This window comes from Mus musculus, chromosome 1 (assembly GCF_000001635.26).
Source record: "Mus musculus strain C57BL/6J chromosome 1, GRCm38.p6 C57BL/6J".
Lineage (NCBI taxonomy): Eukaryota > Metazoa > Chordata > Mammalia > Rodentia > Muridae > Mus > Mus musculus.
Genome location: NC_000067.6, coordinates 88,402,104 through 88,429,544, shown reverse-complemented (window position 1 = coordinate 88,429,544; position 27,441 = coordinate 88,402,104). Strand labels below are relative to the sequence as shown.

Here is a 27,441-nt window from a genome sequence, read left to right as displayed (position 1 = left end):
GGTCACTGGGCTCTGCTCAGTGTCTAGAAATTTTATGTCCTCACCCAGATTCTCCTTTCCCTTCTCAGGCATCTAATGTAACAAGCATTAGACGGGGGAAAATGGAGGAAGAAGGGAAGGGGAGGGGAGAGGAGGAGAAGGGGAAGATAGAGTCAGTCTTGAAAACTCAGAATCAATCAGTCTAGTCAGATTTAACTCTAGCTTCATCCTGAAGGACTTGGTCTAGAACTGGGCTCCTCAGCAGCAAGGATTCAACCCTCAGAGTAATTCTCACCTCAAGACACTGACATTTCTCCTCCACAAACTCTCTCCAGTGATCAACAGCCAGCCCGTTAACCACCAAAGAAATGAGACCCACCATTGTAAGATGTGTGCAGAACTGTAAGATGCGCAATCAGAATCCCATCTTTTATTGCCAACCTGGGCACAAAAACCTCACAGGACGGAGAGTCTGAGGACATTCCCTCTAAACTTAAGGAAGACCTTGACCGACATCCAAGCCGAGGAAGCCCTCACATGGATGGGAACCAACCAGCCAGCTCTTTCCCACAAGAGTGTCCCAGGTGACATAGGGACAATATGGTGCATGCCATGTTGTCAACAGGCCAGGCCACACTGAGACATTCCAGGGATGGAACATGAGGGAAGCATTAACCTCTGAGCGACTTTTCATTCCCAGACGTGAAATGACAAGAGAGTAAACACAGCCCCACAGGGCTGTGTGCAGCAGATTCCCAGGACCTCTATAGAAGGCAACAGCTTGATGTGGCTGCTGATTCTGGGGGGAACGGGGGCGGGGAGGGGGAGAAGATCACTTCTGGCAGGTGACTCCCACACACCTGCCTCTGGAGAGAAGCCAGAATTTTTCTGCTGGAAGCCCGATGGTGGCACAATGACATTCTTGTAGCAAGGGTTGTCACTGTTTGTCTTGCTCTGTGGTTTCCACTGAGGTCAGAGTCAAAAGAGAGAGTCCTAGCACTGACTGCATTCCTCAGCCCCACCCCTGAGAACAGCTAAGGGGCTGGCTTGTTTAATCGAAAATACCTCACATCATTCTGAAGGGCCGTGATCACATCAGCTCTTGCAAACAACCTTGGCCGGGGACTCTCGGAGTCTATGAATCTCACCAGCTCAGTCCATCTTCCTAATGTCTCCACTGACGGCAGCAGCTGGCGAACCCAGTTTCTCCATCAACCGTGTTGATATTTTAGCTTGCTGGTGAATACTTGCAGAAAAGCTACCCTCTAAGAAGGCCTGGGCTACACTGCTGTGCATCTAGGCATGCTCAGTGCGGGTGCTGGCTCTCACTCTCCCAAGGAACAGACAGACTCACAATGACAGTTCACACCTGCCTCCGGCTTGCTCCAGTACCAATGACAATTGCGGAGCAAGGGCCACCCATTTCACACCTATGTATGTTTGCTGCTGTCTTCTCCAGAGGAATGTGGAAGAAATGTGCAGTAAATTCAAAGACTGGGAAATTACATAATTATGTAGATTCATAACAAAATTGTGTGTAAATTTTAGCCTATTTTGACCATAAGGGAAATCACAGCTGCCCTGCAGAGATGTCTACAGATAAGGACTCTGGTGGGCCCAGAGTGTGGGAGTTTACCAAGGTAGAGGGAGTGATTGGATTCAACTATAAAGGCAGAAGAGAGTTTATGTTTTATGAATGTTGGTTAAACATGTATCTTTAGAATATCTTCATCTCCTCCAGACCAGCGCCATTCCCCAACACGTTTTAATTCTTCAGTCTTCAGTACAACGTGTCTGTGTCTGAAACAAATACCATGACAGGATACAAGCAGGAGCCAAACCTGAAACACATTCAGTAAGTGCCAGGTAGCTGCATATAAGAAGCATTCTGTATAGCATCTTGACTTGCTGTCATTTTCAGAAGGCTGGCACAAGCAACTCTGTGAGAGTAGGTCTCACCACGAAGCTGAAGCTGGTCTCAAACTTAGAGTTCTCCTGTTTTAGCTTCTCAAGGGTCACCAACAAGCACTGCTGTGCCAACATGCTAAACTCTTAATGGGAGAACGGATGCCATCTCACAGTTTTACAGGCACACACATGTGCACACACACGCACACACACACACACACACACACACACACGACTCACACCAAACCACAAATGATGTCCAAAGGAGGCAGATTTGGGGATGAGCCCTATTCCCTAGGCGGGTTTGTTGGGAATGCCCACTTTGGAGGATATTTCATTCTGTAGCTAATTTATTAGACTAAGAAATCTAAAGGAATGCAGTAGTAGTATGTGGTGCTCCTATAGGCACAGTGGTCGATTGCAATGAGTCTTACTCTTTAGCCACTTAATCAATTTTTTTCTTAGTTAAAATCCATAAGCGCACAGAAGGCAGCGGAAGATCCTAGGTACCCTGCTCCCTCACTCCCTGCCTTATTTCCTTGAGAAGCATCTCTTGCTGAACCCAAAGCTCTATAGGCATGTGTGGCCATACCTAGCCTTGGTTTTATTTATTTATTTTTTTAAATAGATGAGATCTAGGGATTCAAACTCAGGTTCCTATGGGCATTGATCAATCCCACCCACTGAGCCGTCTCCCCAGTCCACTAAACTATTCTTGGAACAGTTCTATGTGTACAGAAACACAGGACAGTGTACAAAGTAACCTGTTCTCCCACCAAAGATGTTCTCTGTTATTAGCAGATTGCGCTATTGTGTCAGCATTTTCTCCACCTGATGACCCAGGCTGCTGTGTGGTCAGTCACATCCCACTGCATGGGTGTGTGCCGTCTCATCCATTCTCTGGGGCTTAAGGAGCAAATGGTGTTATGTACCATGTTGTCTGTATCATATGGGAGAGTATTCCTGCCCTAAAAGTCACCATGATGACTTACAAAGAAAGACAACAGGATGCTTGAGTCTGCTTGCTTTTAACAAGATGTTAATATCTATTGTCAATTGGCTGAAAACACTCGAAACATAGTTACTTTGTGAGCCTCCATCCCTAGCATCCTCCTCATGCCTCCTAACATCAATTTCTCATCTGAAATTGGATACTTAGTGATGCTCTAATCTGAAATTGGATACTTAGTGATGCTCTATTCCAAACCAGACAATGAGAGAGCAGTAAAGGAAGGGAAAGATCTTTATTGCAGAGTGGAGATTATAAAAAGGAAAAAGACACCATTCTCCATGCCTTTCTTCATTTCAGCTTCTGCTTCTCTTTCTTTCATGAAATCTATTCAAGAGAGAAGGAAGGGCAGGTTAGATCACCATAGTATGCATCTGCACCCTGAGAAGGAAGGGCAGGTTAGACCACCACAGTGTGCATTAGCATCCCTGTGCTGGAGGCTCAGCCTGGGATGCTTGGGCACTGCTCAGAAAGTGATCTAAATGCTACAGGAGATTTGAACAGCTCCACATTGAGCAGCCTGCTTTGGACCAAAGACAGGATGAGAAACACCACAGGTAGATGAGGTAGCCTGATCAGGGGACAGAGACACAGCCACAGAATAGGAACTCATGTCTCAAAACAGGGAAGACCAGAGAAACTCCTTGCAGGGGCTCTAGCCAGGCATCAGTCTGTGAATGAGAGACAGAGGGGCCAATCAAAGCAGTGGCTGGCCAGAGGCTGTGACAGTCTGAGGAGATAGGGCTAGAGACCAAATTTCCACAAATCTATCCGCTCAGCCACCCATCAGTTAATCTGTGCAGTAAGCAAGAGTGTGTGGAACATTTAAGGAGGGTTGTAAAGATTAAAAAAAAAAAAAAAAGACACGATATTGACTTCCCCAAATATTTAAAGTCATAAGCCAGTGGAGAAGATGAATGTCGCCCTACTACGCACTGTAAATGAGATTCTAGATGCCTGACTACAGAGACAAGGGGGAATCAGCCCCTGAAAAGGGCAGTGCAGAGTGAGGTGCACTCAGGTGAACTGGACCGGACCTGGGGATGAACGTGAGACCCAGGATCTAGTGGGGATTGCACACTGTGTGAGACATCCATGTGAGGCAGAGGCAGAGGAAGGCAGGATGTCAATAAGGGGTGCAGACAGAGACCACACTGGGGTGGGGGGCTGCCCATATGCCATAGTCCTCAGGACCTCAGACTTCATTCTTCAGGTTAATAGGGTTCCCTGGAACTTGTATTAAGGGGACTTAGTGACTGAGTCTTTGAGGGCAACAAGAACTGCCAGGAAGAGTTGGGACACATTCAGCTAGAAAGGAAGAGGAGCCAAGAACATGGAGAGGGGCAAGGAAGGAAGGAAGCCTGAACTGATGTCTGTGGCATGCTAGTCACAGCCATGAGGGAGACAGGTGGGTCTCTAAGGAAGAACTTTGGTTTAAGCTTGGAGTGGAGTAGTCAGTGGAAGTGGGTGGCATGCTGTTGCATACTAAGTTCAACCTGGAGGGATGGATCGGATCGACCCCAGGCAAGCACATCAAAGCATAACCACTGCAAATCCTGGGAAGTCACTGTATGTGGTAGAGCATTGGTAAGAGATGCAGAGCAGGCAGGAATGAGAGCCAGGGGAAAGTGGAGAATGGGGTGTGGTCAGGTTTTGCCTCTGGGGCCCCCGTGCAGGTCCCCCACTCTTTTTGTGGAGTCTCGCTCCTTCTGTAGGTAAGCATGTTCTGGAGATCATAACAAGAAATTCTCACCAGTGAGTCTGAAACATGAACAATGAAATCACTCCCCAAAGGCCAACGTGCCTCAGGTGTTAGGGAACAGTGCCCCCACCTGGTTGGTGGTGGTAAGTACATGGCTCACACAGAGCTGTGGCTGGCTACTTGGCAAGAGTACATATAGTGCCACTCAGCACATGGCAAATGTATCTCAAGCATTGAAGTTTCGTATACAGATGTATCACAAGAAGAAAACAGACGCGTGGGAAGCAGGCATAAGAAGATAAATTCAAATCCCAACACTACCTCTATGAGCAGGGCCTCTCTGACCTCCTTGCTTCCCTTCTCTAAGAAACAAATGATTTAATACAATACAATACAATATGATACGGCATGGTATGGTATGATATGAAATGATATGATATGATATGATATGATATGATATGATATGGTATGGCAGGGATATGATATGGTATGGCAGGGATATGATATGATATGATATGTATGGTATGATATGATATGGTATGATATAATATGGTATGGTATGGTATGATATCATATGGCAGGTATATGATATGATATGGCAGGTATATGATATGATATGATACGATACAGTGTGATATAGTATGGTAGGGTATGCTATAATATGCTATGGTATGATATGGTATGATATGATATGATATGATATGGTATGGTAATGTGTGATACAATACAATAGGATATGATATGATGTGATGTGATTGACACAAGACAGTGGGTGCAAAGGCAATAAGCATATTTGTGAGTCATGCTCTCTCTAGGTGCAGAGAGGACATTTGATCAACAGTGGCTGAAGGAATCAACAGTGGCTGTGGAAAAATCGGGGCACTCATCTTTTTGTCATTGACTTATGGGCCAAAACCACCATCAGACCCGCCTCTGACACTGCTCTTAGGCACAAGCTAACAATCCCAATGCCAGCCACAGAGAAGCATAAAGGAAAACACCCCAGCTCAGATTCTTTCGGCCAGTCCATAATTGCCAAGACAGAACTGTCCTAACTACAAAGATAAAGAAGCAGACCCTTTGCAACACGGGAATTGGACCTTGGTTTTCCAAACTATGTATTTTAGAATCCCACCAACAACATCACGACTCTTTTACTAAGTACTAGATTTTACTCTCTACTCTAGTATTAAATCATTTCTGGCAACCTTAGAGAAGACTGGAATGGTATTTACTAGATTATAGACACACTTGCTCAGTTTCTAGTTTAATCCAGGGACTAAGGCAGGCTCATGATAAAACAGAGAAAATGGGATTCACATTTTTAGAATAGCAAGCTCACTAAGACCAACCATCCACCCATCCTACCCTGATTATTTAATGAAATCAATAGGGATATTTTTATAAGTAACCTTATATAGACATTCGGGATATCTTCACTAGTCATTGAACTAAAACAATAAGGATAACCAGTAAGACATCTGCAAAGAATCCATGGCTCAATGGGAAGAAAAAGAAACAAATAAAAAACCAAACCCACCAAACAAAAACATCCCAAATAGCCTTGCAGGTGCTGAGCCTCGATCTCAGGGTTGGATTTCTGTCAGAGTCAGTGGTGCAGGTTTAGAAAGAGATCAGCAGAGCCTGGAGCACACTGGGGCTGCCTCCTCAGTAGAACAAGAGTATGGCCGTTACTAGTTTCATTTTATGACCCTAGGCAACACTGTGGGCTGTTTCAAAACCTGCCCTGCTAAAGGTCACATGAGGCCAGAGATGTAACTGGGACACTAGTGACAATCGGTGGACAGGCCGAGGCTGCTGCACTTGGTCTCCAGGCTGTGCTGCATCTGAAGACATGTGTTCTGGGTGATTCATTTCTCCACAGATGTTAGATGATCCCACTCTGTTGCAACACATACATCCATGCACAGTCGGTGGAATCATATCATTAATAAGCAAAGCACGCTCATCTACTGAAAATTCTGTTCTCAAACCCCTCCCCTCTCCAGATGCTTGACAGGGCACAGGGCAGGTCTTTGCATGTATGTAAAGAGTACAATGAGTTTCTTTCTTCAAAATGACGAGTTTCTTGATCTCAGCAAGAAGTTGGTTTTTATTTTTAGATTAAAAAGAAAATCTGCCACTTGCGTCTTTCATCCACAGTGGATTTTTTTTTCTCTCTCCATTTTAGTAAAATGTCAGCTGACTTCTTTCAAATCATAAGTTGTTAAAATTAATTATGCCACGCTTAGCTGCCTTTCTGGAAAACGTCTCTCAAAAAAACCCAAAGTGAAAGATCCCAGCTCAAAAGAAACACAGTGAGCAGAGATGTGCCCTGTGTCATGGACTGAAAGCAGGGCCCCTGGATGAAGGTGACAGGAATCTCCCTGGATCCGCTCTCAACAAGCCTATGAGTGTGATTGCATGTGTGTATGCGCACCACGAGTGTGTCTGGTGCCCTCAGAGACCAGAAGACGGTACTGGATCCCCTGGAACTGGAGTTACAGACGGCTGTAAATTACCATTCAAGTGCTGGAAACTGAACCTGGGCATCACTGGGAGCTCAGGGGTGGGGTGGGTATGGGAAGGACAAAGCTAGAGGTGTGCACAGAGTTGAAGCAGTAAGGCTGCTGTGAGCTATGCTGGGGCGCTCAGATCGTGTCTGAAAGCAGGCGGTGCTGTTTACACTCTAACACGTGCGGAGAGCTGTAGACAGGGCTCAGTGGTTAAAAGTGCTTGCTGCTCTTGCAGAAGACCAAAGTTCAGTTCCCATCACATGAGGGCCCCAGGCATGCACAGGTTGCCCACATTTACACACCGGCAAACACTCATACACATAAAATCAATCAATGTTTTCTTTAAAGATGTAAAGTACACGGATGCCGAGGCTTCGGTAGTAATGTGTGTGTGCTGTAAACGTCGGTGCCCGGAATCCACACCTGTAACTGCATTTTAAATATAATTTAAAATTGTTAAGATTTATTCATTCTATTTATGAATGTCTGCACGTGTGTGTGTGTGTGTGTGTGTGTGTGTGTGTGTGTGTGTGTGTGTGTGTGTACCAAGTGTGCTTGGTGCCCATGGAGGTCAGAAGAGGGTGCTAGATCCCCTGGAACTGAAATTACACATGGCTGTGAGTTCTGTGGAACCATGTGGGTTCTGAGAATCAAACCCAGATCTTCTGGGAGAGCACAAGTCCTCTTAACTGCTGAGCCGTCACTCCAGCTCCTGCAATTGTATCTTAAGTTTCCTTTTAAGTGTCTCCCTCGTGGAGTCCCTTTGGAGTTTTCAGAATACTTATTCTGCTTTCTCTCATCCTGGCACCGGAGAGTGTGTAGAGTGGTGAGACTCCACCGTACTGGGTGACGGCTTAGTAGATCAGGGCTCAGTCTACCATTCCCCCAAAGCACTGGGGGAGAGTGTACAATACATTACTCTGATTTGCTCAGTGTCTGGAGTTTGCACAGCTCTGATTTAGCCCACAAGGACAGCAGACTGGGCAGGCAGTGTGGGATAAGGTCCCAAGGCCAGAATGCATTCAGTCCATTAGTATCGAGGGAAGGAAATGGCAGGCTGATATTAGATAAATCTGTCAATACAACAAACGACCCCGCACTCCACAGATGCCAGGAGACAAGGAAGGACAGAGGAGGTTCACTGATGCTCCCATGATCCATAAGTTGAGAAAACGAAGTTGGTAGCAACGGCATCAACCAAGAAAGGAAGCCAGCAGAATTTCCAGATCTCACAGTCCAGCCACAGCCAATGACCCTAGCAGACAGTTGACATAAGGACCCAGATCATGGGAGTGTGTGGCCCATTTGAAGATAGGCTACACATCAATGACAGTGATGATCAAGGAAGAGGAAGCGATGACAGAGTAATCGATAGAGGGAAGAAAGAACTGGGCTGAGAGAGTATAAGTGGCCACCAGTGTTGAGATGACAAGGAAAAGTCAAAAAGGATTTCATAAAAATATTACGGAGCCTCCTGGGAAAGATGGAGGGAGGGCAACACTGGGGTAGAGAGGCTGGGAAGACCAGGAGATATTCTCTTTGTGGCTTGGAAAAGTGGAGAAACTTGGTCATATCAGTAACAGCAGATGCCATGAGGGGAAGATGGGAGCTCACAAGATGGATGCACAGCAAGATGGATGGAGGAGGTAGGAGGTAATAGAAGATGGAGTGGGTACTAAAGGGTCTGGAAAGGATACCATGGCACTTGTTCTAAGTCTCTTCTGCTTCTAAATAGTCATACATGTCCCTTACCTCCAGGATGTCACTCAAAGCCAGAATTTACTCTTGCTCTGCGATGGAGGTTCAGGAACCTTCTATGGGCGGGAGGCTGTCCCCTCCTCATGATTTCTAAGGATGGAAGGGAGAAGCAGACTCTGTCAGGCATAAATGGATGAGACCAAGGCAAACACAACCTGAGCCCTCGCTGCCCACAGAACACCCAAGGCACCATCTCCTGCCTTCCTCAACAAGCCTCCAGCCCTCTCACGTCACAGTGGCACCCAGAGCTGACTTCTCACTCCACAGCCCATGTCACACTCTCAGCTGCAAGCCCTCGAGGGCAGGAACTGTCACATTTCTCTTTAAGGCATCTGTGGAAACTGCCCCATGCTTGTCACACACGTTTGTGAAATTAAATGAAATCATCATGTTCAGAGGCATCTCTGAGACAGCTGTACATCTGCATTAATGATGCTCCAAGTCCCCCAGTGTGGTTAAGTGGTGGCTTAGAGATGCCTTCTGACACACACAAGAGGGCTAATCACATGAATTTACATCTGTACTGTATTCTCTCTGTCTCTCTCTCCTTTTAACTATGTTCTGTCTCTTTCATTTTCTGTGTGTATTTTTTCCGTGTCTGTCTCTTTCTGTCTCTCCACATGCATATGTGTGTGTGTGCATGTGTGTGTATTTCCTTCTAACTATGTCTCTGTCTCTTTCTGTCTCTGGGTCTCTTTGTCTCTGTCTCTTTCTGCCTCTGAGTCTCTGTCTCTCTCTTCTGGTCTCTCACCACTAGGGAAATCTGACATGTTTTAAAGACACTCACACATCCCTGTCAAGATACCCATATCGTAAAAAAACTAATTTTCAGTACAAAGCCCATGGGGACCTGAAACCTTCTAACAACCAAGTCAGGAGTTTGAATACCAATCCTTTGACCCCAGTCAACATCAGCCGAAAGCACCAATCAGCTGCTTTCCCAACACTTCATATGGTGGAACAGAGACCCAGCTCACCTGCTCCTGTGTCCTTAGCCCCAGAAACTACAAGACAGTTACAGTTTGCTGTCCAAGATGCTGAATCTGGAGATGTGTTGGTATGTAGCAATTGGGAATAAAGCCCTCATGTAGGTTATCAATCTAAACTGTCAATTAAACTCCTGTTTTTGACCATTTCCAGAATCAAAACCCAAGATAAAACAGTTGCTACCGTGGCAAACATTCAAGGAATAGGCCATGGATCCTGAAGACAGTTCTGAAAGAATTGTGCCAAAGAGCATGTCAGTAGCAGTGATGGCTATGCCAGCTGCGTGTTCTCCAAAAGAGACAAGCCTTGTGGGAGTGTGTGTGTGTGTGTGTGTGTGTTGGAGAGGGGTTTTAAAACTTAAGTTTTAGGTTTAATTCCTGTCACACAGGATCGACTGGAGCATGAAGTTGGGACCCAGAGCTCCCTAATGTTTGAGTATCAGTGTCATGTCATTATTGTGGCAGGGCTCTGAACACAGGGTGGATTTCACAATGCTGCAGAGCAGTGTAGAGAATGCACAGGTGTAGAAGAACAGATAGGTTCAAAGTCCTGATCTCTGTCCTAGTCACATGGCTGGGGACAACAAGGTCCACCCTGACTCTTCCTTGCCTGCCTGCAGAGATGTTAGGACCATTGACTGGAAAAGGATCTGTAGAAACAGAGAGAAATACCTTACAGAAGCCTGCAGGGAGTCGGGGGAGAAGACAGTGAGGCCACAGCCTGGAAGTGAGGGCCAAAGGAGGAAGCCTTAGTAGGCAGCGAGTGTGGGTATATGCTCTGTATTTGCCAACTCACACCAAGTCTTTTCCATACTCAACTCCTCCGGGTAAAAGCAGAGAACACGGAGTGTGCAGAGCCACCCAGGAGACTGAATAAGGAAACTGACCTCATAGGGAAGGGACTCAAGTCCCAGTCTCTTCCATTTACTGAGAAGTCTGGCCAAGTCTGGTAAAGGAGGGAGATAGTCAGAGGGAAGGCTGCCCAGAAAATGTCCAAGGTGGGACAAGAAGAAAAGCCAAGTGGTGACTTTTTAGGCTGACTTAACATTTGATTTCTGATAACTTCTGTGAGCAAGGGCCTCCACGTCATCTTTTCCTGATTTACAAAGCAAGTACATGCATTCATGCTCTTGTTTGTTGAAATGGTTTCCTAATTCAGGGTCTATCCCCTATGCAATGGCTCCAGTGTGGCCCCTGCTGCTCAGCAAAGTTTCTAGTGGCGTTTCACGGAAGGAAACAGACCACTTACCAAGTGACCGGTCACGGAATTGTTCACTTCTGGATTCATCAGAAAGAAAACCTGTAACACATTAGCACTCATCAGGCCAGACCCCTCCACCCACTTCAGAGGACCTGAAGCCGTGGATATCCTCCTTAATCAGAGGGGCCACGTAGTACAGCAGAGAATTTTACTGACATTAACACCGATATGAAGACTCAGCAGAAAGTCTTAAAAATGGCTTCCAAATGGTAGCACACGGATGGCATTTACAGTTAAACATTGTACAGGGAGGGGGAATGGAGATTCTTTTCTCACCCAACAGAGACAGCATGAGAGACTGTGACGTGCATGCTAATCACATGGCTGGAGACTGCTGAGTCTACCCTGATCAGGCACACAACCACACACCAGACCCTGCAACTTGGATGGTGCATGAAGGGAGAAAAAGCTTAAAAACGAGGCTCTCTTAATGCGCACGCTGGTTGGGTTTTTGTTTGTTTGTTTGTTTTGCCTTGTTTTTCTTTTTTGTCAACTTGACATAAGTTAAGTCATTGGACAAGAGAGAACCTTGGCTGACTAAATACCCCTAAACAAGTCCGAGGGACATTTTCTCAGTTGATGAGTGATGTGGGAGGGCTCAGACTACTGTGGGTGCTACTATTCCTGGGCAGGTGGTCTTGGGCTGCATTAGAAACCAGGCTGAGGAAGCTATAGAGAGCAAGCCAGTAGGCAGCACCCCTCCATGGCCTCTGCTTCAGTTCCTGCCTTCAAGTTCCTACCTCGTGTTCCCTTCATGACAGGCTGAAGATGAATAAGCCCCTCCCTTCCAAGCTGCTTTTGGTTGTGATATTTTATCCCAGTGATAGAAACAAACCAGAAGGGGAAAACTGACTCTGACCCTCCCGACCTGCAGACATGTGGGACCACTGCATGTGAGCCTATATGTGGAACTCTGTAGAAATATGTAAGAGAAGGGTTGCATCACTACCCAGTGAGATAAGAGGGGAGTAAAAATGAAGTCAGGTGTTCGCTTTTTTGTAATGACTTTAATTGTTCAAAGGTTATCTGAAGAGAACTAGACATATCTAGCTTTAAATGATTCACAGAGAACTGTGTTAGGAAGTTGTATGAAGGAAAAGCAAATAATATTATGGTAACAGAAATCAACTTACCAAGTAGATAATCATTTCTTCGTCTGTGGGATCTTGCCATGTCCCCAAACATCATCTAAAGAAATTTAAGCATCAGGATGAAAGAGAAAGCTGTAAGCACTACATAGAGGGCTCAGATATTTAATGCATTCAGAGAAATAAGGGTAACTCTCAGTGGCATCTAATGTGTACATCCAAGAAAACACAGTAGGACAGAAAGAGGCTGGAGAGATGGCCCAATGGTTAAGAGCACTGCTGCTCCTCCAGAGGACGTAGGTTCAATTTCGAGCATCCACATGGCAGTTTAAAACCATCTGGAACTACAGCCTGGCTTCCTCAGGCACCAGGCACACATGTTGAGCACAGACATACATGCAGTGAAAAGACCAATTCACATAAAATAAACAAACAAATTAATAAATTAAAATAATTTAAAGGGATGATAACACATGGAAAACAGGTGCAGTGGTGCAGGCCTGAATCCAAGCAGTCTAGGGATAGAGACGGGGAGGTCATGAGTTCAAGACTAACCTGGGTTATAAAATGAGACCTTGCCCCCCTCCCCCACGCACACACAAAGAAAAGAAGGGAGAAGAGCAAGGAAGGAAGGAAGGAAGGAAGGAAGGAAGGAAGGAAGGAAGGAAAAAAGGTGGGAGAAGGGATAGAGGGGGCACACTCAGCATCTCCATTCCCAACAGGATTAAAACTATGTATCCCCAGAAACGTGTGGCACAAACACTCCCAGCATCACTATTGATAATAGCCAATACATATAAACATCTCACATGTTGACTAGCTAGTGCTCAGATTAATCACATATAGCATATCCACACAACAGGAAATTATTTCACAATGAAAAGGAATGAGACACCTTCATACCCCTTTCCATATTACACACAAACATGTTTATGCATGAGCCTGCAAAACATCTGGCTAAGTGACACAAGCAAGTCACAAATGGGCACATGCTATATGGGGCTCTTTATATGAAATGATCAGGATGGAAGATACCGTGGATGCAGAGATCAGATCTGTATTTGCTAGGGGTGGGAGAATGTAGACTAGGGAAGGATTCATCTCAGGAGCCTCCTCTCCATATGATGAATGTGTTCTGAATATCAATAGCGGTAGCAACTTGACCACCAGCACGCAAACATACCCAACCCTATGAACTGCACATGTGTACAAGATTGAATGACATGGGAATTGTTGCTTAGTGGCATTGCTTAAGAATGAAAGGAAAAAAAAAACATTACACCAAGGGCTAAGGATGTAGCTTAGTGGCAGAGCTAAACATAGTTTGTTTAGGAAGCCCTGCATCCCATTCCTAACACCACACGAAAATAATAATCACGATATATATCAAAAATATATGTAAAAATAAAAAGTGAAATGGTATCTTTGGGAGAGGCACATGACCTTAGCCAGGCCAAGAAGAGCAATGGCTGAAGATTCCTCTGACGTCAGCTAGAGATGAATGCTCCCTTTGCCTCCTGAGTGCCAAGGATGCAAGTAGGAAAAAGATGGGGCTGGAATGTAGCTTGGTCAGTCGGACACTTGCCCAGCAGGCACGAAACTCTGGGTCCAATCCCCAGCATCAAATAGAACTGAGTGTGGTTCGCCCCAACCTTCTATAGTTCCCTACAAGCCACCATATACACCAGAAAATCACAGTAACAAAATTTCCCTGCATACCGTCCCTAGCAGCACACAAAAATAATAATCACAGTTTACATAGAAAATATATGTAAAAAATAAATAGTAAAATGACTCTGTAGGAGAAACATATAACCTTAGCCTCATATGATCCGGTCATTTCTGAATTAGCTGGACAATATGTCCCAGGTACATCAGAGGAGTTAACTCAGACCATCCAGTAAAGGGACCCTTGGTATTTAGCATCAAGAAACTGGGAAAGCTCAGAAATTGCCTGGGAGGTTGGCCCTCAGAAGTCAGCAGTGTGACTGAGATCAGTCAACAATGTTTCTGTTCTCTGTACTGGGAGGATGTCCCCATGTGACTCTGAGGTCTCTGATCATTGGTTTCATGACTTTCTAATCCTAAAATACACTTCATGATGAAACAGCCAAGGGGTGGCTGTGCCAACTCCATAGACAACATTAATGCTCATGTGCAGGTCTTGAAGTTGGAGTTTTATACACTTTTAGTATAATGTTCTCTCTTGGAAAAGTGAATGAAAATAGAAGACATGGATAAAGCTATTCCACACAGATGTACAACAATGGAAAAGATGTAAACACCTGTCAAAGATATTATCCCACAATGAATGACCACTTGGTATGTAACTGTGATGTTAATCTCACCATTGGAATCTAGACGGGTCCTTTGTGCTGTATTCCCAATTCTTTCACAGCATTCTTGTGTTCTTTTAACAAGTATTTGCTGAGCACCTATCTGGTATCAATTATAAATGAGGCAGATGAAAATGAATATTCCTCTGCCTCAGGAGATGAGGTCTAGTATGGAAAGCAGTCAAGGAAGAAGGGTGCTAGCAGGTCACAGATGAAGAGCATTGATTTCATAGTAATATTGCAAACCACTTTGTCATGGCCAATGTTGATCGTTAACAGAACTAGGAATTACCTAGGAGACACACCTCCTGGGGAGTCTATGAAGAGGTTTAAGTAAGAGAAGACCTTCTCTAAATGCAAGTGGGATGGGCCATGGTCCGGGGTTCCAGGCTGATAAAAAGAGGAAAAGGAAAAAGCCAGCAGAGTGACAAGACCCTCTCTGATCAGAATGAATCTCTTTGTTTCTGCCTCTGTCTCTGTCTCTGTCTCTGTCTCTGTCTTCTCTCTCTCTCTCTCTCTCTCTCTCTCTCTCTCTCTCTCTCTCTCTCTCTTCTGACTTCAGACACTGTGTGACCAGTACCACATGCTTCTGTTGTCACAGTTAAAGTTGTTCTTGCTGCCATGATGGGCTGTGCTTTCAAATTGTGAGCCCAGATGAATGCCCTCCCTCAACCCTTGTCTCAGCAACCAGTAAAGTAACTAGTACATGTCTCTAAGGCAATCAGGGGCAAAAAGGCTTCTGCTACTGACTCAGCATCTGTTATACATCAGACCCTGGAGCTGATATTTCACATCCACTCAGGCCTCATTTGGGCTCATAGAGTAACTAAAAGCAAGAAGAAAGACTGATTCTAAGGCCCCTTCTCCCGTGTGTCACTTGCTTACACTATAGAATATAGCACGCCAGTCTCTCCAGATGTGGTTATCTGACCTAGCTCATTCCCTTTCAAGGCTGAAGGCTCAAAGATGAATCAGTATCCTAAACCTGAGGTCACTTTCAACTCCAGGAGGATCAAACTTTGAAGGGTTCCCCCATCCCATCCTGACTCCCTAGGGCAATTATCCTGGAGCAGAAGTCATCCTGTATAGGAACTAGGCTAGTTCCTTTGGGCAAAGACAGTGATTAATAGATTATCAATCTATTAACCAGAATGTAGGAAAGATTGGGGCTGAAATAATGATGGGGATTCAAGGATAAGAATAATTTACTAATGCATACCTCTAACCTTCTGCCCCAATTTTTTCTCTAACTCTTAAGACTCGTGTCTAGACTCAAAAGATAGACTTGGGGGGATGGCAGTCACTAGACCATTTTGCATATTGCTCTTCTCAATGTGGCTCCTTTAAATAAATCTCTGTCTGTTTTTGACTATTTCTTTAGCTGGCTTATTGGAATGGGTTGCTCCTAACTAACTAACTTGTCCAGGCCTTTGCCCTAAAAATTCTGTTAATAGTGAGTGTCCTCATTATTCAGCATTTAACAGATGAAGAAATTGACGATCAGGGAGGTTAAATGAAGGTCAAGTATTCTGACCTAGGGCACATATCTAACAAATAGTTTTGAACAGAGAAAGAGAGAGACAGACAGATACACAGAGAGAGACAGAGACACAGAGAGAGACAGAGACAGAGAGACAGAGATTGGGTTAAAGGGAGGGAGGGCGAGAAAGAGACAGAGAAGGCAGGATAGACAGACAGATAAAGACTGATTCTCTCAGTCCTGTTCCCCAAGAGCAGTGGTTCTCAACCTTCCTAGTGCTGCAACCCTTTAATACAGTTCTTCATGCTGTAGTGACCCCCAGCCATAAAACTACTTTTGTTGCTACTTCATAACTGTAACTTGTTACTGTTTTGGATCACAACATAAATATTTATGTTTTCTCTGATGGTCTTACATGACCCCTGTGAGTGGGGTCATGACCCACAGGTTGGAAACTGCAGCAGCACTAGTTAATCCTGACCGACACAGGGACAGACTGGTTAAAATATGGTGATTGTGGAAAGCTAGAAAGTCTCAGCCTTGGGTCAAGTTACCTGGGGTATCTCAGCCCCAGATAGTCCTTTACTGCCCACCTCTGTGTATAACTGAACATCTTGTGGTCACCAAGCCAAATCCATTTGGGAATGTCCAGATCCCTAGCTCCCAACAACCCCAAAGCTAAAAAACCTCAGATACCTCTATGGCCTATAGCAGTTCCCTTCTTTGCTGTTACCCACCTACATGAAATTTCTGCAAACACATCTGAAAATACCTTGATTTTTACACGTTGCTTTGTTCCTATGAAAACATGAAATTAATAGCAAGCTATCACGCTGGGACATAGCATGTGGGGCAATCGGAATCTATGCTTGCAGGCACAGTCACTCAGTTTTAGCTCCAAAATGAACTAATTTTTATTCCAATCGATGTGAGAGCTCTGTTGCTGTGTTTTGTGTTTGCAGGGGCTGGGGTGGGGGGGGGGGCAGTGGAAAGAAGTAAAGATTATGGAAAATGAGCCTGTAGTGATTCAAGGGGGAATCCAGCTGTGTGAGCAGAATTCTGTCTACCAGTGTCTGAATGGTGTTCCTGTTGTCTTATCAAATAGCTTGGCTTTCAGAGACCACTCCCAGACACAACCAGAAGGAGACAGGGCCCCATCATACCTCCTCACTGCTGTTGGACTCAGATGAGGACGCCCAGCGGCAGTGAGCCCACACATCCTTTACCTGTCCCTTGGACATCTGCACAGTGCTCCTGCAAGCAGCTGTTGGCTGGAAAAGACAGAGTCATGAGTTACTTCTTCAGCACCCTGTGAGAGAGCTTAGCCTCTAGACAATAAACTGCAGGGCTTGCCAAACAAGGCAGAAGGGAGGGATTCACAGCGGTGGTTCAGTCTCCCAAAGCGAACACATTGCAGAACCAAACAACAAAAAAGGGGAATTGTTTAAATGTCTCCATGAGCTTAATTCCAGTCTCCGAGAAAAGGCTGCCTTTCCTTGTGAGCACAAAAGGCTGTCTGGAATCCATTCTTGCTTTAATAGAAACAAGTGGTAAAGATGTCATATATTTGTTTATATGGCATGCGCGCGCGCGCGTGCACGCGCGCGCGCACACACACACACACACACACACACACACACACACACACACACACACACACGGAGAAGTCATTTGGCCCTAAGATCTGGCTAGAAGTATGTGCATGTAACATCCTCTGCAAAACAGAACCCCACTGAAATTTCATGAGAGAAATAACAAAATTATTCCTTTTGTAATGAGTCCTCAGAGAGCCATTCATTTGGCTGAAAACATTTTGGCTCTGGACTGATAGCTTCATTCTGATCAGAGAGGGTCTTGTCACACTATAGCTGACTAGTCTGGCCACAGGGAATGAACGCATCATGTGACATACCATGTGACCTGAATGGAGAAGGGGAGACACACCATGGGCTCTCTGTCTCTGCACTCACTATGTCTGATATAAGCCATCTTAAACCTCATGAGACTCATATGCTACTTAATGGGGATTTTTGTCTGTCCTTTAAAGAACAGGCCACTGGCACAGTAAGGGTTAAAGAGCTGCCCACTCTCACCAAAGACTGCAGATTCCACAGCTCAGGATTTCACTTCCTCAGTCCCAGAGCACACAGCCCATGCCGGGACATGTCGTGGTGATCCAGTGTGTGCCGGAATGGAAGACAGACAATGGCCAAGCTCCCTTGGTGACTCCTGGTCTGCTCATGGTCATGGAAGTAGTGAGGTCCTCCCTTGCATTTCTTTCTGAGTCACTTACCACAGAGTAGCCCCTTTGGAAGGCACAGGTGGAGGGATCACCAGAATCTCTCAGGCATGTGGTTTCCTGAACACTGAACTCTAAGTTCATGACCAATGTGTCTTCATCCAGGACGTTGACCTTCACAAAGGCAAAGCACAGATTCTCATTACACACGTGTTTGAACTTCATGGTAGTAGATACGATTTGTTTTTTCCTGCCCAATGAGAAACCATAAACAGGGTCACCTACTCACTGGGAAAGCTATGTGTCACCTTGGCATATGTACAGTGGTGTGCACTCAGACTGAAACCAATAGAGAAAAGCCATGCAACCCTGAACATGGTGGAACCAAAGAAGCGTGTGTGGTGGGCACACCTCCAACCCCAGCACTCGGAAGGCTGAGCCAGGAGGTTCCCAGCTTGAGGCCAACCTGGCCCATAGAGAGAGATCTTGTCCTAAAATAACAGTAGATGGAAGGGAGAGAGGAAGGGAGAGAGGAAGGAAGGCAGTGGGAAGGGGGGACAGAATGTGTGCCTTCACACCAATGCCAACACTGACAACTCCTTCTTGGTACTCAGAGTCTGGACTTGTGAGCTCATCTAGTCACCAAATATTATTTTGTAGCTCCTAAACTAGTGATGACTTTGAGTCACCCAATGTACATGTCCTCAAGTAAAGGGAAGGAGGAGGCAAGGGGTCCTGCCATCTTGTTCCATCTTGTGCACAGAACATGGTGGCTCACATTTGGTTGGGAAACTTGTGATAGGTATTGTTGTGCTTTCTTTGGATCATCTTAGTCCCCAGGGTAGTGACAGAAGCCCCCTGGCATCAAGAGTAAGAGACTTTGATGTGCCTTATGTAGAAAATACATGCATTCAATAAGAGTTCTTTGCAGGGGGGGGGGGAATCCCAGGCCTGTGGGTAGTGAGTTCACTGGTAATGAGTCTACAATGTATATTATATTAGGTACCAATAAGGAAGAACTCACAAAATCAAGGCTATATGTTGAATGTGTCAATGAAAGTATTGTGCCCCAAGACTCTTGGGAACCTCACTCTAAATCTTTCCCAGGAGCCATGATCTTAGTCTTTGCAAGTTCAGTCTCACAAAACAGCAAGAATCTGTTTTGGACCTGTAGTGACATTTTCTAAACGAAGGCATCACACATGTCTACCAACAAGAAAATGAGCTATAAGCCATCTCCTGGTTGAACATATTGACCTATGATTGAATCTACATCATTTTCTAATTCTTTCCACCAAGGGTGGCATCCTGGGGAACCTTTCAAAGTTCCTGAAAAAACCTGGGTGGTCTGAGGACAGGGGATGCTGTGATATACCAAGCCCTTCACTGTGCACTGGGCACCTGAGACAGAGCAGAAAAGATATCAGGCAGCTGTGATTCCAGCAGGTACTTCCCTGTAGATGCTTGACAGAAAATGAAAGAAGACCATTCGGGTAGTTCATGCTGAAGAATGGCAGCCAGCACGAGGACATGGGAGAGAAAGGAGGGAGTAGCTGAGTTAGGGAGGGAGTAGCTGAGTTATAAAAGATTCAGTGGAACCTTCCAGAAGAGGAAAAATGTAAACAGAGACTCAGAGGATGAGGGCTTATTGTCTGAGGAAAAAGCAGAGCCCAGTGTTCCAGGACAAAGTCTGGCCCCTGTTGTCAGAGAAGTGTGAGGAGAGAGAGAGCCATTTACTGCAATGTGGGAGAGATGGGGGAATGTCAGACAAATCATGGTCTTGTCGGTTGTGGGAAGCCATTACCGAATGAAGCACCAACCCACACTTCTTTGCACCCACAGTAATTTCTGTTGCCTACAGCCATTGACCAGACCTTAAACATTCTCTCTCAGACTCAGTTTTTAATTCTTCCCATGATCAGGCTAGAGGGCTAGAGTTCCAGAATCTTATATTCTGCTTCTCTTCAGATTACAAACACCATCTTTATGCTAATCATCTCTCCTCTCATTTGACCGCAAGTGGCCAAAAAGAAGCCCACCACACTTTACTGCCTTGCTGTTCCTTCTGTCAGTATCTTTGTTCCCTGGTGGGGCTGTAAGGGGTTGCAGAGACAAAAGGCCATCCCAACTAGTGAGGGGGTCTGTCTCACACAGAGGAGAAACAGAATAGCGGGATGTAGCGTAAAGGCCATCTCTGTTCCGTAACTTTGCAGTTGTTTCCTGTGACATTGTGGAATGCAGAGCTCAAGGAAAGACCATGGGGACTCAAATGATGGGGAAGAGCAAAAGTGGCTCAGGAACAGGCAGGCATGGGGTGGGCAACACAGAGACAGCTAAGTGCCACACTAAGCATCTGCTAGGATCACATCTGTGAGTGGCTAATCTTTAGGTGCCCGGGATCAGGCCCATATGACTATACCAAGATGGCCACATGTCAGATTATGTTGTGTCGGCCGTGGCTCACTGGTTACCTGTCCACAGTGTCCCAGGTTACTTCTCTCTGAATCTGTCCTTGTGCTCCTATTCAATGAACTGTTTCGTTCTGTAGTGAGCAATGGCTAAATTAAAAATGATGTAAACTATAGATCTGCAAGTTTGGCAAGGAGCTATGGGTTCTACAACATTCTAAGAAGATTGCATTCGGTGCCAACGGAATGTGGCCTAGGTGCTGGCATGAGCAGGGTGGGAGGGAGAGGCAGCGTCATTCTGATGAGGCTTTCTTCTAGAAGCAGCTTGACCTTTGGCTAGCAGCTGCCTACACCTGCCTCTAAGTGCCTCCCCACCAGCGTGCTCAGTGTGAACCCTGACAGTCAGGTGCTGGGTGGGGCTGGCAGCTCACTCTAGCTCAGTCTACACCTTCACAACCCAGTTATCCAGCTAGAAAAGGCAACCAAAGCAATGAAATTTGCTTTGCATTTGGGAGAAAGAAAACTTGGAACCAGTGTCTGCAAAAGGGGACCAAAGGGACATGTTTTACATGCAGTTGAGCTGGGAGAATGAAGTGTGTATGCTGTTGAGGAGCAGAGGAGCAGCTGAGTGTGAGAGGAGCAGCTGAGTATGAGAGGAGTAGCTGAGTGTAAGTAAGAGGTGGTAGCCTAGAATAGGGTGGAAAAGGGAGCAGCCAGTAGGAGCGGCCATGTGGCCTCTGTGTGGAGGTAGTGGCTGCTGACCACAAGGCTCTACTCATGTCTCCATGAGCTTGTCAGTCCTATTTCTTCTTCATGTCTGTCCCTACCTCCCTGTTAGCCCAGTTAAGCCTATAAGAAGACAGAGAGACTCCTCAGGGAGCAGGAAGGAGAAAGGCCTCTCTATGATCCTGTTCTGCTTCCCCCTCACTTTGGCCACAGTGAGTCACAGCAAGCCCGAGATAATGTCTCTTTCCCAAGTTCTCTAGGTGATCGGGAAACAGCACTATCAAGTCCACCAGAGTGGGTGGGTTTCATGGACTCAGAAGCCAGCGTTTCTTTCCTATAAACACTGGTAGCCCAATGCTGAGTGGGGAGAGAGTCTCTTTCTCATTAGGCAGCACCTCCCAATCAAACAGCATCACAAGGACTTCTGGGATCTTCACCCCAAACCAGGACACACACAGAGAAAAGCCGAGGTCAGAGGGAAAACACAGAGGGAAGAATCAGATGTCCCAGGAAGCTTTGACAGCCTCGGGACAACAACAACAACAAAATGTAATTAAATCTCTTCTCAGTCCAAAAAGTCAGCATGGAAGAGGACAGACTGTGATCATTGTAAACAGAAGAATAATCTACTCAACAAAGTAGGTGAAGTCAAGACGGGGGCGGGGGTGGTAAAAAAATGGCTCAGGGAGGTATCTCCATTCACTTACTCTCTTCAAGGAGCTCCGGGTCGCCCGAAACAGGTAAGGACTCAGGGACTGCGAGTTCACCTTTGCCACTGAGGCACTGAGAGCTTCCTGCAGAGAGGAAGGGTCGTAGTCGTACACCGGGAAACCTAGACAGCAAACACACAGGCCACAGTGAGAGAGAGATGAGGCACCGAGAGGGCTGTGATCACCTAGGGCAGGTGGCCAGCGGTGGCATGTGTCCTTTACCTGTGGCACACCAGTAGTGCATGCCCAGCACCAACAAAGCCAGCGTCTTCAGCATTGCCTGCTCCATACTGAGAGGATGGCGACCCAGAGTCAGGGAGACGGCCTCTCTCCAGGCTTCTGGATGACAGCTCTTTCAGAGGGTGGCTGTCTTATTCTTGTCACCTGTGACCTAGCTGCCCTGGCTGGCTGGAGCAATCTGGAACCTCAGTAGAGATGATTGATTCCGGTGTCAATATTTACTGCTGACTTTTCCTGTGGAAAAATTCCAGACTGAGGCCACTTTTGAAGTTTGGACCTCTCCGAGGGACTTTATCCCACAGCAGGAGACATTCAGAGAGGCTTGGGTCTCCCTGTATAATGTTTATCTTCTCTCTTTGCATTTTGTTCTTTGGGGGAGGGGACATAATTGTGGACTCAACAAAACGGTGACTTTAAAGCTTGTGCATCTAGTCCTTTCCCAGGTCCTCAAAATCCTTCACCCTCCACCTCTCAATGCCAGAGTCCTCCCTTCCTAGAGACTGCACTCACGCGGAGTGATTTTCCTGTTGGCTTAGCTCTGCCTGCCACCTCCACTACAGAGGCCATGGTTCAGAAACCACAATGGCCGTGTTTGTGATAGGGAGAGTAATGAAGCATGCAGCGGATGAGTGAGTGTATGAGTGCACCAGGTCTCACTCAACTGTCTTTCAGGTCTTTCATTTGAAGCTGGCGCTAACTTCTGGTGTATAACAAGTACCCAGAGCGTAATACCACAAGACAATGACCACTGGAATTTGTAATTCCGTTACTTTTAACCTGGTTTGAACTCAATTCCATTAGAGTCTTCCAGATTGAACTAATGTCACCATCTGGCTCCAAACGCTCTGGACTCATTAAATGAACTGCAGTAATAAAAGCAATTGCAGATGAGCGGAGGAGATGAAGGGAACAACAGCATCCTGTTGCCAGCACTGAGCTATTGATTTTGCTTGACGTTTGCTGGGGTGAGGGAGGGGGGGACCACTGCATTTCTCAGATTCTCTTGGCTATAATTAAGTGTTAGCACCAGGCGTGCAGGGTGGGCTCTGATGGAAGCTAGAAAGCAATGACTTTTAAAATGCCCCTGCAGAATTCCATCATGTCTTGTAAACCCAGAAGATTAAATATAAGCCATCCAGTCACGCTCATGCTATGGTGATTTCTTGTTCTTCCTCCGGTTTGCAGAAATGTGTGCCTCCATCATCCCAGTGATTTTCTGCTATTCCAGCCCCCAAATACTCGGTCAAAGTATTCAAAATTGGGTGGCAGTAAGTGAAGCATTGTATAGCCCTGCACACAGTCCCTGGAAATTTATATAAAGTACATCACAGACCATTTAACAGGAGTACCTGGGAACACACTGAGCAAGAACCGATGGGCTATGGCTGCATCGTAAATGAAGATGCATTACTTTCCAAGGTCATTTCCTCTTTCTCATCCTCCCCATCATATTATTTGCACTGGGGTGGGATCACTAAATTTAGAACAAATGTAAAAATGGAATCTTCAACTGATCCCTAAACCACGAACTTCACAGCTGCCTTCTGATTTCTTATAGCATCACGATTGCTAAACTGAGCTCCGTCACTAAGAGTCTGCTTTCTGTCCTCATCTCAGTATTTCTGGGTTCTGGAAACGTCAGTGGTGCCATCAGAATAGGCATCATGCAAAGACCCCAGATAGCTTCAGCACCACCTAGGACTTTCACTGAAAATGTGTACCTTCCAGACCCACCCAGAAGGACCCAACAGAGACTCCAGAGAGAGGACCAGTTGCCTTTATTTGACAAACCCTTCTCCCACCTCTCTTTCTCTCTCCCCCTTCCTCTTCCTCTCCCCCTCTCCTCCTCCTCTCCCTCTCTCTCCATGTGATTCAGATCCACACCCATGCCTGAGAAATGAGAATACATACAGAACAGAGATTCTCAGCCAGGGAACTTTGCCCCTGTGAGTGTTATGGCTTGAATATGAAATGCGGCTCCCCACCCCACCACTCCGTCCCACTGCCATAGACCCTTGGTGATGCTATTTGTTTTGGGAGGCAGGGCCTGCACAAAGGAAGTGTCTCAAAGGTGGTGGACCCCCAAGGAATACTTCCTTTTTAGCTCCTTCTGCTTCTGGTCCCCTTGACAGGGACAGCTTTGTGCCTCCACAGTGCCCCTGCCTCTGTTCCAATTCTGATGGACCATAGGCAATTTGGTTTCTAAGAAAGTGAAGATTTTGAGAAAGCTTCCTGCTGTTTGTTTACACCGAAGCCACATCATTTTACCTCCCTGTGAACACTGTTCCGAGGTTCTGGTGTCCACATTGAAGGTGGGCTTTGGGGTTTCAAAAGCCCAAGCCTGTCCCAGTGTCTCTCTTTCTCTCTTCCTGCTGCCTACAGTTTTGGATGTAGAACTCTCAGCTATCTCTTAGCTCCATGTCTGCCCGGGTACCACCATGCTCCTCGGCATGATGAAAATGGACTAAACCTCTGGAACTGTAAACAAGCCGCAATTAAATGCTTCCCGGTACAGTATATGCTGTGGTCATGTGTCTCTTCCCAGCACTAGAACCCTAAGACAATAGACAAGCAAATGTGAGTCACAGGGTCCTAGTGACAGCCACAAAAGGACATGTACCATTCTGTGGACAGTGTAGCCAGGATCACAGACCACACATCACGGCCATGGTACATTTGGGAAAAATTGTAAAGTGGATGTCCTGGGAGGATGAAGACCCGAAGAAATTTAGCTGTGCAGAGGTGAGATTGGGGGTGGGACAGGGAAGAGCCAAGTTCTCCCTCTCTGCAATCAGGCAACAAAGATCTGGAAGGTCAAGAAATAGCAGAAGCCTGCCATTTGAAATATGAAAATAAAAAGCAGAAGGAAAAACAAACAAAGTTGTTTTTTTTTTTTTCTCAAAAGTCATGAGTGGTGACTTCAGCTCCCGGTTAACATGTGGTAGGCAAGGATTACTGTTTCTTAATAAGCCCTATATTCTTGGTTTTCTAAAATAGGTTAAGCATTATTCCTTTTATGAAACAAAGCTGAGGTTGACTTAAATATAGAATTTACACATAAGCATCAAGAGAAGGAGAGAAACCTGTACAAGAAAGACAGCCATGTACAGGTTACACGGAGCACCGGCTTCTCATGAGGCTGCCTCAAATACAACTGCAAGAAAGAACACTAAATTAAGCTCAGGGTCTCAAGACCAGAACTGCTCCAGATGTTAGCATAGACAATCTATTTCTCTTTAAAATGCCCACCCATGTGTCATCCTGTAACTGGCATACTGAATGTGGTAACTCTGCCTGTCACCACAGATGCCAATGAGCAGAAAAAGGAATTCAGGCTTTAAGCTGCATTTTGTGTAAAGACCTGGCAATCTGAGAAGTCAGTGGATTAACACCCTAAAAAAACCTCCTGCCTTCACATTCCAGCCAGCAGATTATACAGGGAGAATCAGGAGGCGGGGGAAACCGAGGTGGTTAGCCATCCCGGAGCTCAGTCTTGGCTCTCTGATCAAGGGATGTCTCTGGGGCTTGTGATGTCTGTCTCTTGTGATCACCTCTTTGCACTCTTCCCTCATGCTCTGGATGTGTGGGAGCAGACATTCCTCACATTGCTGAGTGTAGTTAATGTGTGCTAGCACCAACATATACTCCTCCAGGGCATCTGGGATGGAGGAGGGTTAACTCTAAACAAGCCATTAACAGTGTCTGTGCTGAGCTAGTCACATGTGTGTGCTAACTTCAGCCTCCAATATGGAATTTAAAAGGGCCCCTGTCCACCCCTCCATCTGCTACTGATACTTTTGGGGAGACAAGGAAAGGATGCAGTGAGATAGCTTACCAACCCATGTCCTTTCATGAAGGTACAGGACTGAAGGCCTAAAGTAAGTCCTGTGTCTGGTACCATCTTCACTATCAGCAAGCACACATGCAACACTTGAAGGGTAAAGGAAATGGAAGAACTGAATGACCTCCACTGAAGAACTGAATGACTTCCATTGAAGAAATGAATGACCTCCATCTGAAGATATTTTGAAGACTTGACACTTTTGGGAACTATATTTGGTAACATGGCAACTCCTTGGTGCACCATAAGGTGGCATGTCTCCATAGAGATCACAGCTCTCGTTTTGGAGGGAATAAGAGACCATTTATTCTGGAGACAAATACGAATGGCTATTACACAGGAACACTGATTCAAGTTGCCCAAGTAACACATTCTGATGTGGAAACCTTTCATAAAGTTTTTATAGTTTTTTATAGAATAAAAGAAAGCTACAAGTCAAAGAATTTTTAATAATACCTTAGTGGAGACGTTGGGTTGACAAGGTAGAGGGATTCTGCTCTGGGCCTTGGATACTATTGGAAGAGATTCTTAGTTTAGCTCTGGGTTGGTGGAAGCTTATCTTCAGTTAACATTTTCAAATGGCCTACCTGGTAGTCACAAGGATGTTAGGTGGGACACAGAGGTGGACAATCAACAATAATTAAGAGGCTAAAAATAGCCAAAGATGCTCAGGCTTTGATCTGCAACAATGTAACTCTCTACAGTTATGGTATTCGGTCTCCAGTTCTCCAATAGCTGAGGCTTGTAAGTTACCCCCTTTTTTCATTTCATTTTATTTTTCAAATTCACATTGTTGAACCACTTCATCAGAGACCAAATGGAGGTGAGGTTCCAGAAAACCACATTTTTCTTAGTTTAAGTTGTTTTATACACATTTTTAATTGCAGTAGAATTACATCACTTTCCCCCAGCTCTTTCTACCTCCAGTCCTCCCGTAGCCTCTCCACTCTCAAACTGATAGCTTATTTTTCACTATTATTATTGTTACAAAGTATATGTGTGCACAAAGATAAAAGTGCAACCTCCTGAGTTGTTTTTTTGTCTGTGCACATATGGTTTCAGAGCTGACTGTTTTGTATCAAGGGGCTCATCCAGGAACTTCCTGTATATCCAACACTGGCCTCAGACAATCCTCCTGCCTCAGTTTTCCAAATGCTGGACTTACAGTTGTTATCACTGATATTCTCTTAGTTATTCTCTTGGTCTAAATGCAGCCGAGTGGCCCCTATAGAAGGACTGTACTGATCACTCCCT

General features: G+C 45.6%; 1 protein-coding gene across 2 annotated transcripts; it reads right to left on the bottom strand.

The window, feature by feature from the left end:
• Positions 1 to 1,244: 1,244 nt before the first annotated feature.
• Spp2 (secreted phosphoprotein 2) lies at positions 1,245 to 22,579 on the bottom strand. 2 transcript variants are annotated; one of them, NM_029269.3, is made up of 8 exons: positions 22,329 to 22,535; positions 22,104 to 22,228; positions 18,317 to 18,436; positions 17,187 to 17,294; positions 12,253 to 12,307; positions 11,108 to 11,158; positions 8,867 to 8,962; positions 3,107 to 3,223 (listed from the first exon to the last, which is right to left on the bottom strand). In NM_029269.3, exons 1-7 carry the CDS (start codon positions 22,393 to 22,395, stop codon positions 8,877 to 8,879), a joined length of 612 nt encoding a protein of 203 aa, NP_083545.1. In that variant the 5' UTR covers positions 22,396 to 22,535; the 3' UTR covers positions 3,107 to 3,223; positions 8,867 to 8,876. The 2 variants fall into 2 exon arrangements, with proteins under 2 accessions (XP_006529981.1, NP_083545.1); XM_006529918.3 differs by lacking the exons at positions 3,107 to 3,223; positions 8,867 to 8,962; positions 11,108 to 11,158; positions 12,253 to 12,307; positions 17,187 to 17,294 and adding an exon at positions 1,245 to 1,301 and having other exon boundaries at positions 22,329 to 22,579.
• Between the last annotated feature and the right edge of the window lie 4,862 nt (positions 22,580 to 27,441).